The sequence below is a fragment of the Gymnoscopelus braueri genome (genome assembly GCF_963280865.1).
Source record: "Gymnoscopelus braueri genome assembly, chromosome: 1".
In the NCBI taxonomy this organism is placed as follows: Eukaryota; Metazoa; Chordata; class Actinopteri; order Myctophiformes; family Myctophidae; genus Gymnoscopelus; species Gymnoscopelus braueri.
In genome coordinates, this window is record NC_137603.1 from 1,982,865 (window position 1) to 1,998,490 (window position 15,626).

At 39.9% G+C, this 15,626-nt stretch overlaps 1 protein-coding gene across 1 annotated transcript in view; it reads right to left on the reverse strand.

Moving 5' to 3' along the window:
• Window positions 1-241: 241 nt before the first annotated feature.
• The window catches only part of mtch2 (mitochondrial carrier homolog 2), a 36,396-nt gene continuing 21,011 nt past the window's right edge, over window positions 242-15,626 (reverse strand). The window contains exons 6-13 of the mRNA XM_080456362.1: window positions 13,863-13,920; window positions 7,399-7,450; window positions 6,015-6,074; window positions 4,545-4,638; window positions 3,338-3,385; window positions 3,153-3,220; window positions 669-744; window positions 242-536 (exon numbers count right to left, since the gene is read on the reverse strand). Of these exons, the coding sequence (XP_080312488.1) occupies window positions 450-536; window positions 669-744; window positions 3,153-3,220; window positions 3,338-3,385; window positions 4,545-4,638; window positions 6,015-6,074; window positions 7,399-7,450; window positions 13,863-13,920 (543 nt within the window). The 3' untranslated portion in view covers window positions 242-449. The remainder of the gene's footprint in view (window positions 537-668; window positions 745-3,152; window positions 3,221-3,337; window positions 3,386-4,544; window positions 4,639-6,014; window positions 6,075-7,398; window positions 7,451-13,862; window positions 13,921-15,626) is intronic.

Below are 15,626 nucleotides of genomic sequence, written 5' to 3' on the forward strand. Positions count from 1 at the left end.
TTGAAAGTGGTTGGCGACTTGCCTTTTTTTCTGTTTTTACTTCAAAAGGTGACGTTACGTTTTTCGACGCATTTCACAACCTCAGCATCCTGCCGACTTTCAATTTGAACACAAACTTGAAATACGATTTTTCCTTAATATATATATATATATATATATATATATATATATACGTATATACACATTATCAAAATAAAGCTCTCCAACGACATTTCCAATCAACGGGATGCACACCTTGCTGTCAAAATGAACTTTCTCGGTTTTATTAATGTTGTTTTAATGTCAGACGGGAGATGTTAAAAAAAAAGAAAAACTAACATAGACCTCAACATAAACAAGTGCATACAAAGCATTAGGCTCCGTTAGGCTCCGTTAGGCTCCAGACCCCCGGGCCCCGGGGCTTTTTATATTACAGTTAAATTCTATGGTCTGCTTCCTTCTTCCCAGGATTAAAAAAACCTCTTCTGGTCGATGGCGTAGGTCTTTCCTGCTGGAAGCTTCCGGAAGAATAAACTGTTTCCTCGGCTCATGTTGCCCTGCAGATGAAGAGAGAACAAAACAATAAAAGTGTAGGCTATATACAGTATACATGTGTACATGTATGTATGTATGTATGTTGTGGCGATCTGTGTGTGTGTGTGTGTGTGTATGTGTGCGCTGTCTGTTACCTCTGTGTTTAAATGTCTCCAGCAGTCCACCCAGGTAGGATATACAGAGGCGTAGGGGGGCAGACCTCCTGCCAGCCTGGAAAACCAACACATTATATCAACATGTAGCTCTATATGCTATCAGGACATTATCAGTCACCAGAAGCAGAGACGTGTGTTTTAACGAGTCTAACATTCATTAGAAGGACAATATCAGTCACCAGAAGCAGAGACGTGTGTTTCAATGAGTCTAACATTCATTAGAAGGACAATATCAGTCACTAGAAGCAGAGACGTGTGTTTTAATGAGTCTAACATTCATTAAAAGGACAATATCAGTCACCAGAAGCAGAGACGTGTGTTTTAATGAGTCTAACGTTCATCAGAAGGACAATATCAGTCACCAGAAGCAGAGACGTGTGTTTTAATGAGTCTAACATTCATTAGAAGGACAATATCAGTCACTAGAAGCAGAGACGTGTGTTTCAATGAGTCTAACATTCATTAGAAGGACAATATCAGTCACTAGAAGCAGAGACGTGTGTTTTAATGAGTATAACATTCAATAGAAGGACAATATCAGTCACTAGAAGCAGAGACGTGTGTTTTAATGAGTCTAACGTTCATTAGAAGGACAATATCAGTCACCAGAAGCAGAGACATGTGTTTTAATGAGTCTAACATTCAATAGAAGGACAATATCAGTCACCAGAAGCAGAGACGTGTGTTTTAATGAGTCTAACATTCAATAGAAGGACAATATCAGTCACTAGAAGCAGAGACATGTGTTTTAATGAGTCTAACATTCATCAGAAGGACAATATCAGTCACTAGAAGCAGAGACGTGTGTTTTAATGAATGAGTCTAACATTCAATAGAAGGACAATATCAGTCACTAGAAGCAGAGACGTGTGTTTTAATGAGTCTAACATTCATTAGAAGGACAATATCAGTCACTAGAAGCAGAGACGTGTGTTTTAATGAATGAGTCTAACATTCAATAGAAGGACAATATCAGTCACTAGAAGCAGAGACGTGTGTTTTAATGAGTCTAACATTCATCAGAAGGACAATATCAGTCACTAGAAGCAGAGATGTGTGTTTTAATGAGTCTAACATTCATCAGAAGGACAATATCAGTCACTAGAAGCAGAGATGTGTGTTTTAATGAGTCTAACGTTCATTAGAAGGACAATATCAGTCACTAGAAGCAGAGATGTGTGTTTTAATGAGTCTAACATTCATCAGAAGGACAATATCAGTCACTAGAAGCAGAGACGTGTGTTTTAATGAGTCTAACATTCATCAGAAGGACAATATCAGTCACTAGAAGCAGAGACGTGTGTTTTAACGAGTCTAACGTTCATTAGAAGGACAATATCAGTCACCAGAAGCAGAGACGTGTGTTTTAACGAGTCTAACATTCATTAGAAGGACAATATCAGTCACCAGAAGCAGAGACGTGTGTTTTAATGAGTCTAACATTCATTAGAAGGACAATATCAGTCACCAGAAGCAGAGACGTGTGTTTCAATGAGTCTAACATTCATTAGAAGGACAATATCAGTCACTAGAAGCAGAGACGTGTGTTTTAATGAGTCTAACATTCAATAGAAGGACAATATCAGTCACTAGAAGCAGAGACGTGTGTTTTAATGAGTCTAACGTTCATTAGAAGGACAATATCAGTCACCAGAAGCAGAGACGTGTGTTTTAACGAGTCTAACGTTCATTAGAAGGACAATATCAGTCACTAGAAGCAGAGACGTGTGTTTTAACGAGTCTAACGTTCATTAGAAGGACAATATCAGTCACTAGAAGCAGAGACGTGTGTTTTAATGAGTCTAACGTTCATTAGAAGGACAATATCAGTCACTAGAAGCAGAGACGTGTGTTTCAATGAGTCTAACGTTCATTAGAAGGACAATATCAGTCACTAGAAGCAGAGACGTGTGTTTTAATGAGTCTAACGTTCATTAGAAGGACAATATCAGTCACTAGAAGGAGAGACGTGTGTTTTAATGAGTCTAACATTCATCAGAAGGACAATATCAGTCACTAGAAGGAGAGACGTGTGTTTTAATGAGTCTAACATTCATTAGAAGGACAATATCAGTCACCAGAAGCAGAGACGTGTGTTTCAATGAGTCTAACATTCATCAGAAGGACAATATCAGTCACTAGAAGCAGAGACGTGTGTTTTAATGAGTCTAACATTCATTAGAATGACAATATCAGTCACTAGAAGCAGAGACGTGTGTTTTAATGAGTCTAACATTCATTACAAGGACAATATCAGTCACTAGAAGCAGAGACGTGTGTTTTAATGAGTCTAACATTCATTAGAAGAACAATATCAGTCACTAGAAGCAGAGACGTGTGTTTCAATGAGTCTAACATTCATTAGAAGGACAATATCAGTCACTAGAAGCAGAGACGTGTGTTTTAATGAGTCTAACATTCATTAGTTGTAAGTTGTAAGTGTACAGTATGTGGTTTTCTTACCCGCAGTTGTTGACAGCCATGAGATTTGACACCAAGACGAAGGGATACGTGAGGATGCTGGCGAAGAACTGACAAGACAGAGAAGATTGTATTAGCACATATGAACAGATATGCAGTGTTTAGATACAGACAGACAGACAGACAGACAGACAGACAGACAGACAGACAGACAGGGTTGTACTTACTCCTGTCACAGCCTGGGAGCAGTTCTTGATCTCTCCTGTGTGACTCATCTGAACACAGAGAAGGTCATGTTTCACTTACTTTGACTATACAATGTTTATTTGCATAATTATGTAACGCTGAGATGAAACAGATCATTGATGGCTGATGGATGAACTTGGGCTGGGATGGATTCACTTTAAATTAACCCATTCAATCCAGGAATGCATATTGTGTCATATTGTATGTGTGTGTCCTTTTAGATTTTAACACAACGGGTGCCAGCATTTTATTAAAGCAGATTACTTTGAGTGCCAGAGATCTCACTGTTTGTAACGCTGTGCTGTTTATAGCTCTAGACTCCACAGCGAGCACCCACACGCAAACAATGGATGCGTGCATGACGACCGATGGTCCTGGCTAACGCCTGGAACAATAACATCTCTCACGCAAGTCGCCATTACGGAGTGATCGCCCATCGAAAATGACTCGTTTTCCCCAATGTAAAAATGTAAGGAGATACGGAGGTTTTCATCAAGGAGATGGAACGGGAGCGGACGGGGAGCCATGTTTTTATGGCACGGTGATCCATCTGTCCCTTCCTTCTCAGAGTCACCGTGGGTGATTCCAGAGCTGTGCTAGCCCCCCCCCCCCCCCTTGTGGAAAAAAACAAAAAGTCTGATAACACGTTTTTTTTTACCGTGTTCGGCACCTAAGCGCTACTCTCTGAAAACACGTTTTTTTTTACCGTGTTTGGCACCCGATGTGTTAAGTGACCTGCCAGCACAGCAGGTGTGTGCTGGCAGGTCACTTAAAACCAGTCACAGGTGAGTGACTGGCACCTGAACATGGGTTCTGCAACTTTGTCTAGTTTGTGTTGATGCTCCAAGCAGCAACACTGCCCCCCCATGGAAAGATGCCACGTTTGTCCCTTCATGATAAGACCCATGATGCAACAGGGCAAGTGGAAGCTGGTGTTCCGTTATGCAGAGTGACAGCATTATTTGGTGTCAGCTCTGGTACCATTTACTAACTTAAGACCAGGTTCTGTGAGACTGGTGAAGTCAAAGGAAGACAACAACCTTTTGGCTATTTCTGAACAGCCGAAGAAATGTAAAATGACACAGATACGTTCCTGCATTAAATGGGTTCTCTCCTGTGTGTTAGTGGAAATGTTACCTAGTACCTATAGTATATATATATATATAGTGTATTTAATATGTTACATACAGAGTCATCGATGGCGTAGGTGTTGACGAGGTGAGCCAGCATGTTGCAGATCCACAGAGACAAGATGTCACCCAGTAGACGAGGAATCAACCCGCTGGAACAACAATATAACATAACATAACACTTCAATATTAACATTAACACTTAACACATTCGGTGCCAGATTACGTTCGGTGCCAGAAATCTCACCGTTGCGCAACGGTGAGATTAAGCTGTAGACTCCACCACGAGCAATCCATGTGAAACAAAGCATGCGTGCATTTTGCACGATGGTCCTGGCTAACGCCTGGAACGATAACATCTCTCACACAGGTCACAACGGCGCAGCGATCGCGCATACAAAATGAGTCGTTTTCGGAGCTACAGGGGAGATAGAACGGAAGGGGACAGGGAGCTATGTTTTTTGGCACGGTGATCTAAAGCGCTCCACCCCCCCCCCCCCACCCACCCACACACACACACACATCTACTCTATGGGCAGGCGTGTGCGTGAGATGAGCACGGCCGCATCCCACCCGCGATTTTCGATATATATTTAAAAAATCACACCCAGTGTGAAGTGGGCGGTGTGGTCACAGTGGGCGGTGTGGTCACAGTGGGCGGTGTGGTCACAGTGGGCGGTGTGGTCACAGTGGGCGGTGTGGTCACAGTGGGCGGTGTGGTCACAGTGGGCGGTGTGGTCACAGTGGGCGGTGTGGTCACAGTGGTCATCACAGTGATGGAAGTTCACTTAAAGAAAAGTAATATTGTGGACCAACCATTGTACACCCCTAACTTAAAAAAAACATATATGTTTTAACCATATATGGTTAAAAAAACCATATATGTGTTTTTTTTAAGTGCAGTCCTATTTATAGGGCTATGCACATGTGTCATGTGTTTCACTAGCCAATCACAGTCCTGAATAGAGTCAGTGGTGGCCAATCACGGTGCAGGGTTAGGGGGGTACAATGGTGGCCAATCATAGCGCAGGGTTGGGGGGGTACAATGGTGGCCAATCACAGTGCAGCGAATATCGATGTCCAAACCTCACTTATAGGGGCGGTTTCACCACCCAAAAACAACATCGGCGGCCTTTAGTCACATGTGCTGTGGTTCCCTACTAGTCCCTGACCAACGTGTGAAAACACAAGAAAGCAGCAAACATCTCCAAACAGCCGTTCCAGTAGAGCCTACAGACGCTTAGTGAACGCTCAAAGCTTAGCTTAAAGCACGTCTCAAGTCAAACGATTGTAAACCCTTGACTTCCGGTCAGTGGACAAAATAAGATATCTATCATTATCATTATTATTATTATTATTTTAAGCACTCTGGTATCGGAACGGCATCGGCCGACACGCAAGTTGTGGGATCGGAATCGGATGGGGAAGGAAAACATTATAATGGGGACGTCTCTATCCACAGCACAGAACACCACAAACACACTCCCACACTCAACAGAGACACATGAACATCACTGATGAAACTTACGCAAAGAATCCCAGGACTCCTTCTTCTCTGTAGACGGTTAGGATGGAATCAAACGCACCGCTGAGAAAAACACAAAAAACAAAAGCCTTATTTCACAGCCTTCAGCCAAGGCCAACACATTCTAATGCAGGGGGTCTTCAACGTTTTCAGGCCAAAGACCCCCTGGCTGAGAGAGAGATGAAGCAGGGACCCCCCTACTCTATATTGTATAAAATTGTGTTTCAGATAAACCTTTGCCGCTCTTTTTTCCCTCTACACCTATAACTCTTTGCCAAAAAATGCTGTTCTCCTCAGAAAAGAGATGCTAGGGTTCAAGTGGTTAATGTAAAAAGAAAAATCCTATCACACAAAGATTTGGCGGACCCCCTGTAGTAACTCTGAGGACCCCCTAGGGGTCCCGGACCCCCTGTTGAAGACCCCTGTTCTAATGGGTTAAAAAATGTGCTAACATAGGCCGATCTACAAGCTCTACTATGTTGTGAGCTTGTAGATCGGCTATTCTTTCTGGGGGTTTTTAACATTGTTTAAGCCATTCAATCCGGGAACTCATACTGTGTCATATTAGATTTATTTGGCTATTAAAAAATAGCAGATATACAAGCTCATAGCACGGCACTCGGTGCCACGCTATGAGCTTGTAGATCTGCTATGTTTGAAAATTCTTGAATATCATTTTTAACTCAAAAAAACATTTTTAACTCAAGTCTTTGCTTCTGGGGGTCCCTGGCACAAACCATTTTGAGATGGGGGTCCCTGGCACAAACCATTTTGAGATGGGGGTCCCTGGCACAAACCATGTTGAGATGGGGGTCCCTGGCACAAACCATTTTGAGATGGGGGTCCCTGGCACAAACCATTTTGAGATGGGGGTCCGTGGCACAAACCATTTTGAGATGGGGGTCCCTGGCACAAACCATTTTGAGATGGGGGTCCGCAGCCAAACACATATCTAAACATGTTTTCTAAATCCTAACAGTATGTTTCTGTATCAGTGGTGCTACAACTTTTCCATGTCAAGGACCCCCAACATGATATGTATTTGGCCGCGGACCCCCATCTCAAAATATGTTGTTCCAGGGACCCCCCAGAAGCAAAGATCGGGGCACAATTTTTACCACGATTTTAAAAGCTCGATGTTACAAGCTCATAGCGTGGCACTCAGTGCCATATTCTATGAGCTGCTATTTTCTGAATAGCCAAAGAGATCTTAAAATGACACGGATGTGTTCCTGGTCTTTATGGATTAAACATTTTAGATGTTTTTGTTGTTGTCCTAAATGCTCAAACACCAGGTTGCAAATGTTAAATGTAAATATGACATTTATGTTAATCTCTTGGCAGCTGTTTTTATGCAGATTATCTCATGAAGAACTAAAATAATCACCTGTATTTGGTTTCTCTTCCTATAAACTGGACCATACACCTCAATGTGATCACTGTGGATAGAATAGAACACAGTTAAACATATTAATATTTAAACATAATGATAAACACCTCAATGTGATCACTGTGGATAGAATAGAACACAGTTAAACATATTAATATTTAAACATAATGATAAACACCTCAATGTGATCGCTGTAAAGAATGAACAAGTCAAACATAAATAACAATGATTGGTGCTGCTCTGCATTGTGTCTAACTAGAGATCTAGAGAGCTTTGCGGCCCTCACATCTACGGTGCACCAGTGATCCAACTGATATGGCCATATATGGAGATATCTATCTGTCAGTCGTTGTCCCGTTTATGGCCATACCGTATATATGCTGAGTGATTTGTCAGGGCCTGATGCCATGATGACACATTGAGGTTAGACAACAACACAGTCCATATTTGGCCGTAGCTGCATTGGAAAGCCCTTATATGGTTATGGCTGATCATGGTGACATGAGCTTGACGATGTAGTTCGTCCACCCATCCTCCCTTAACACATTGCATGCCAATCGCGTAGCCTACGCGAAGTGGTCTTTTTTTTTTTTTCTCTCTCGCAGTGACATATTTCATTGTAGCACACCCGGATACGGAAATGACCGCCGCTCTAAAGCTTCCGCTAAATCGCCATTATCTCTGTGTTGTTTTTCTCCGCGCTGAACGCTGTTTGAAACGGGTTTTAGAAACTGCGACTACTGCAAAATGGAATGTCGCCGATTGAAAATGTCTTCTCTGGGCCACTCACACAGCTACCCTGTGTGTCTACAAACGTGATCATAAGGTATTTAGCGAGGTCTGTGGCGAGGTGAAAAAAACAAGAAAAAACAATAAATCGCAGGCAGTGGGTGAGTACATTATGATATTAAACTCTGGCATGGAATGTGTTAATGACATTTTAATATAGGAAGATGTGTGGAAATATTGGGCCTTAAATGTACTGTAATTAAGGGGGGAAAAGTATTATATGTATTTAGCCCTTCATTTGTAAAGGAAATGTACATATGAAATGAAATGTAAAAGCAAAAGGAAATGGTGGGCAGTGTTGTATGGGCCCACTGTTCCGGTTACTTATGCAGCTCAGAGTGAAAAGATCAGCCGGCCAGGGTGACGGCTTGTGTTGGTAACGGGAACACTCGCCTAAAATCACACTCGCCCCCAATTGTTGTCGCGGACCAGCGGTTCTTGTATTCTTGCATTTGTTTTACTGAGGATAAGGTTAGAGTCAGTTAACCATAGTTTCACTGAGGTTAAGGTCAGGAATAAGGTTAGGTTTAGACATAGTTTTACTGAGGTTAAGTTTAGGAATAAGGTTAGGTTTAGACATAGTTTAATGAAGTTAAGGTTAGGAATAAGGTTAGGTTTAGAAATAGTTTTACTGAGGTTAAGTTTAGGAATAAGGTTAGGTTTAGACATAGTTTTACTGAGGTTAAGGTTAGGAATAAGGTTAGGTTTAGACATAGTTTTACTGAGGTTAAGGTCAGGAATAAGGTTAGGTTTAGACATAGTTTTACTGAGGTTAAGGTTAGGAATAAGGTTAGGTTTAGACATAGTTTTACTGAGGTTAAGTTTACGAATAAGGTTAGGTTTAGACATAGTTTTACTGAGGTTAAGGTTAGGAATAAGGTTAGGTTTAGACATAGTTTTACTGAGGTTACGTTTAGGAATAAGGTTACCGTTAGGTTTAGACATAGTTTTACTGAGGTTAAGGTTAGGAATAAGGTTAGGTTTAGACATTAAGTTTTACTGAGGTTAAGGTCAGGAATAAGGTTAGGTTTAGACATAGTTTTACTGAGGTTAAGGTCAGGAATAAGGTTAGGTTTAGACATAGTTTTACTGAGGTTAAGGTTAGGAATAAGGTTAGGTTTAGACATAGTTTTACTGAGGTTAAGGTTAGGAATAAGGTTAGGTTTAGACATAGTTTTACTGAGGTTAAGGTTAGGAATAAGGTTAGGTTTAGACATAGTTTTACTGAGGTTAAGGTTAGGAATAAGGTTAGGTTTAGACATAGTTTTACTGAGGTTAAGGTTAGGAATAAGGTTAGGTTTAGACATAGTTTTACTGAGGTTAAGGTTAGGAATAAGGTTAGGTTTAGGTATAGTTTTACTGAGGTTAAGGTTAGGAATAAGGTTAGGTTTAGGTATAGTTTTACTGAGGTTAAGTTTAGGAATAAGGTTAGGTTTAGACATAGTTTTAATGAGGTTATGTTACATTACATTACAGTCATTTAGCAGACGCTTTTATCCAAAGCGACTTACAATAAGTGTATTCAACATAGGTAGGGAACGAAAACTACTAATCACCAGAAGTCTTTAGTGCATTTTCTGCAAAAACAAGCAACCAAGAGTATACCTAGCGCTAAGGTAAAAGTGCAATATATCAGCTACCTATTTCCTTAAACAGATGAGACAAAATAGCTAAGTCAAATGAGCATGAGCTAAAACAATTAAGTGTATCGACTAAACAAGAATATATTATGTTAGGAATAAGGTTAGGTTTAGACATAGTTTTACTGAGGTTACGGTTAGGAATAAGGTTAGGTTTAGGTATAGTTTTACTGAGGTTAAGGTTAGGAATAAGGTTAGGTTTAGACATAGTTTTACTGAGGTTAAGGTTAGGAATAAGGTTAGGTTTAGACATAGTTTTACTGAGGTTAAGGTTAGGAATAAGGTTAGGTTTAGGAATACCAGGTGAATACCGGCGGATTTGCCCCGGGGTGACTGTGTTTTGGGGGGCGAGCATTTTAGTATTCCATGCGCGCCGCCTAGGCTACAATATGGGGAAAATTGGCAAACATTTTGTGATTATTAGAAGTGGAGACACATGTGAAGGTGGAAAAGTAGATGGTTGCCCGGCCAGAGCCATGAGAGATTTTTGTAGCAAGTTGGGAGAGAATTGGAGAACTGCTTGGCTCTGATCTAAATGTAGTATTCTGCAGAAATACAGGCTGGCTGGACAGGGCTTCAATAGACCACCGCAGTCTGACGTCATTTACACATCCTACCTGGTTCGCGGTTTTCCACCCCGTTCTGAATCCCCATAGACGTGTTTAATATCGCGTCAAATAAGAACTGTGTTCCAAAAATAAACAAATGACCCCGACGGTTTGACTCTTATGGATATGAAGCATCAACTGACGGTGAGAAAACGCTAATGTTGCTTCCGCTGAATTAGTTACATTTTCGCCAGAAACAGACTGTATCAAATATAAGTGACTGACTATCATAAACTATACAGAACCTCCTCCCTGACAATAACGCCGACACGGTTTGTTTATTTTTGGACCACAATTCTTATATGAGACGATTCTATGATGACCCAATGTTATTCTCCATAGAGACATTACTTTACGAACCAGGGGATGAACGAGTGACGTCAGGACTTCAGTACTCTATTAGGTAGCAAGATAAGGACAGACCACAGACAGCATGTATGACCACAGAAACACTTTAGATTTCATGTCTAGAGGTTCTTACAGAGCACACACAGAGTGTTTATTGACACCTGTAACGTTTGAACCCATCAACCGCTTGTAAAGCTTTAACTCTTTTTAACAAAATCTTTGTTTTGTTATAACCAAAGAATATCACTTAGCACTCTTTAACCCATTTAGACCTGAGGCCGATTCTAAAAACACCTTCTAAGACCCAACCATAGTTTTCTGAAAACGTTCAAATTCTTACAAAAAATACAAAAATAAAAATGATGTTACTATATTATAGCAACAGCTAATGAGACAGAGGTGGCATCCGGATTGAAAGGTATAACAACGTATAGGTAGCAACAGGTCTCAATGGGTTAAGACAGAGAAAGCATCTGTCATTTTAGATGTTAACCACTTTAACCATTATCTGATTGGCTATTCAAAAATAGCAGATATACAAGCTCATAGTGTGGCACTCGGTGCCGCGCTATGAGCTTGTAGATCTGCTATTTTTTAATAGCCCAAAGTATAAAATAATGGTTAAAGTGGTTACACAGATGCGTGTTCTGGGTTTTAATGGGTTAAGGTCTAAGTGCCTCTCTCCATGTTGTGTCATTCAGTCATTCATGAAGTTTCCTGAATGAGACGTCGTTCTAAATGCAGCTTCAATGGGAGAGTCTGGATAACAATCCACTGAAACAGACAGTAGGATCACAGCTGCCTGTAATAACATTCTGTTATTTCCTATTCCTTATTGAGGGGGGGGGGGGGGTCTCAAATGTATTTGAGACAAGATAACCACTTAATATGTATCTTACGATGAACAGCGAAAAATATCAAATCTACCAACGTGTAGATCCTTGCTGAGCTTGTAGATCGGCTAGTTTAGCTTACATTCTTTTTTTGACAATCTAATGACATACCCAACATGAAGGTGGTTGAAAAGTGGTTATTCTTTATAATGTTATTACTGTGCTTCACAACAATGTAACGAGTGGGAGTTAAACGTTGTTAGTTACAATGTTGGACTAACCTTCAAACAGGTAGTGTGAAGTAGAGTTCTCAAATTCTACCCGAACCCCAAAATGTATGCTAATTAATCGGGCCGAGCCTCTGGTTCCGTAAAAAAAATAATAAGTAGTGAGCTTTACTCAGGTATCTAGCGCGTCGCCGTCAGACCTTCCTAGCCCGTGTTACTGTATAAAAAGAAAATGGTGAAACTGGCAAAAACTCAAACATGGAAAATCGGTGAAAGTGTCTGTTTTCAAGACGTTTTGTCCATTCTCTCTGGAACAGAAGGTCCAGTCTGCTCAGTTCAAAGCTGGTTGGATGAGTGACTTTGAGGACATTAATCAAACACATAATGACACCTTTTCGGGTCTTTTGGATTTTAGGGGCCTAACATTATGGTAATTGTTCGGTTCGGCCCAGTTAGGGCCCAGTTAGGGCCCAGTTAGGGCCAGGGCTTCATTTTCAGGCTCGTTGAGAACTCTAGCTTGAAGGTAGACACACTAGTACGTCCCCCGGTGTGGGTCATACTGATTTTGGGTCATTAGGTGTAAAGTAACTAAGTACATTTACTTAAGTACTGTACTTAAGTACAATTTTGAGGTATTTGTACTTTACTTGAGTATTTCCAATTTCCAATACTTTTACTTCTACTCCACTACATCTCAGAGGCAAATATTGTACTTTTACTCCACTACAATTATTTGAAAACTTTAGTTACTAGTTACTTTTCAGCTATAAACTATGATATAATGAAACATACATTAACCACTTTAAACCTATTTTATACCTAGGCTATTTGAAAATAGCCGATCTACAAGCTCACAACGCGTCGCATCGCGACGCGTTGTGAGCTTGTAGATCTGCTATTTTCAAATATTTAGTACTTTTACTTTTGGTACTTTAAGTACATTTTGATGCCAATACTTTTGTACTTTTACTCAAGTAATTTTTTTATTCTGGACTTTTACTTGTAACAGAGTATTTTTATATTGCAGTATTGGTACTTTTTCCACCACTGATTTTGGGTCATTAGTACTATGACCCAAACCTGTGATGTGACAATAACGTTGCATAAAAGATACAGTCATGTTCATACAGTCATATTCATACAGTCATATTCACACAGTCATATTCACACAGTCATATTCACACAGTCATATTCATACAGTCATATTCATACAGTCATATTCACACAGTCATATTCACACAGTCATATTCACACAGTCATATTCACACAGTCATATTCACACAGTCATATTCACACAGTCATATTCACACAGTCATATTCACACAGTCATATTCACACAGTCATATTCATACAGTCATTAATACAGTCATATTCACACAGTCATATTCATACAGTCATATTCACACAGTCATATTCACACAGTCATATTCATACAGTCATATTCACACAGTCATATTCACACAGTCATATTCACACAGTCATATTCACACAGTCATATTCACACAGTCATATTCACACAGTCATATTCACACAGTCATATTCACACAGTCATATTCATACAGTCATATTCACACAGTCATATTCATACAGTCATATTCACACAGTCATATTCATACAGTCATTAATACAGTCATATTCACACAGTCATATTCATACAGTCATATTCACACAGTCATATTCATACAGTCATATTCATACAGTCATATTCACAGTCATATTCACACAGTCATATTCATACAGTCATATTCATACAGTCATATTCACACAGTCATATTCATACAGTCATATTCATACAGTCATTAATACAGTCATATTCACACAGTCATATTCATACAGTCATATTCATACAGTCATATTCATACAGTCATATTCATACAGTCATATTCACACAGTCATATTCACACAGTCATATTCATACAGTCATATTCATACAGTCATATTCACACAGTCATATTCATACAGTCATATTCACACAGTCATATTCATACAGTCATATTCATACAGTCATATTCATACCATGGAAGGGGTGCGTGATGATGGTGGCACAGGAACGAGCGATCATCTCTTTGGTCGTCTATTTGGACAGAAAAAACAAAGCAGGCAGGAGGTCAAAATGACACAATAAAACACAACAGATGAACACAGACATTATATTTGAGCTCAACAATCACATGAGGTTTCACTGGAGGAGGAGTAGACAGCTAGAGCATCTGACAGCTATTCCCCGTTTTAAATAACACTTACATTTAAAATAAATGTCCATTTTCCTACAGAGCAATGACTTCACGGAATGAATGATGTGCATCTGTAACACTTTTATCCAGAAGTATGACAATTCTATTAAAATGAAAGAGATCCTAATGAAGTCAAAGTCAAGTCTAAAGGCGGTTACACACCGGCGAATATGCGAATATACGAAAAATTCTGACTCGTTCCGAATAATTAAAAGACGCTTTTTTCGCTCCGCGAAACTGGTGTGGAAGCTTGCATTGACTTTATAAGGTTTTTAAAAAAAAAAATTATTCGCATGAAAAAAATCGTGTGTAAGGACCTTAAGTGTTTAGAGGCGGTCTCTCTACTCTTCCATTGAGACATTTAGACCCCCACGGTGTCTGGTACGACCTCTACTGGTGGACATGTAGTACTGCCTGAAGTTCATTGGAAGGATGATTTTATTTTATTTTGTCATTTTTGTTTGTCAAGTGTACCACAAAGTGTACTTGAGTCACAGGGTGATTAACGTTAGAAACAGTAGAAAATCAGTCATTTTACCCAGTCTTACTGCATGCTCTCATGTGTGGATGCATGCATTATGGGCCTATTGTTATTATAATAAATGATATATAGGCTATAGTCTCTCTCTCTCTCTCTCTGAGGTTATTTCATTCTGTGACCGTGCGTGTATACAGCAGGTCCAGTGACTTTGACCAGTTTCACTTTCTAAACCTTTGCATCATGCATGTCACACACACATAAACAGAATGTGATGCGTTTGGTTGATACGACATGTTTGTTCATATAGAGTCCTATTAGTCAGGGGATATTAGCAGAAAGATTTCCAATCTTGGAATAAATTCCTTACCAAAAAAAAATCTTCACCAATGTGTTTGTAAAGGTGTCTAGTAACACATCTCACAAAGACTGAAATTCAGTTTCCCTAGGAGAAATTTTGACAGCTGCTGAAAGTTGGGGTACCCACCATTTCCATGCAGGGCAAAAAGAAAATCTGTTTTAAGTAGCATGTGAGGGGTCAAACTAGGGTGTTTTTAGGATTCTGAATCCATTGCAAGCATTTGTTTTGCACCAAAACCACTCCTTGGGTTAAAAACGGCCATAGCCATCCTTGTCCAGGTATACTTTTTGTGTAAAAAGCCCATTGAGATTGGGCTGTTTTTAGCCCAAGGAGTGGTTTTGGTGCAAAACAAATGCTTGCAATGGATTCAGAATCATTAAAAACTCCCTAGTTTGACCCCTCACATGCTACTTAAAACAGATTTTTTTTTGCCCTGCATGGAAATGGTGGGTACCCCAACTTTCAGCAGCTGTCAAAAATTCTCCTAGGGAAACTGAATTTCAGTCTTTGTGAGATGTGTTACTAGACACCTTTACAAACACATTGGTGAAGGTTTTTTTTGGTAAGGAATTTATTCCAAGATTGGAAATCTTTCTGCTAATATCCCCTGACTATATCCACACATCCACCATTTAACTTCCACATGATCAGAACCATTGGTGTTGTGTGCCGCATTCTGTGTGTGTGTGTGATGCAAAGGTTTTGAA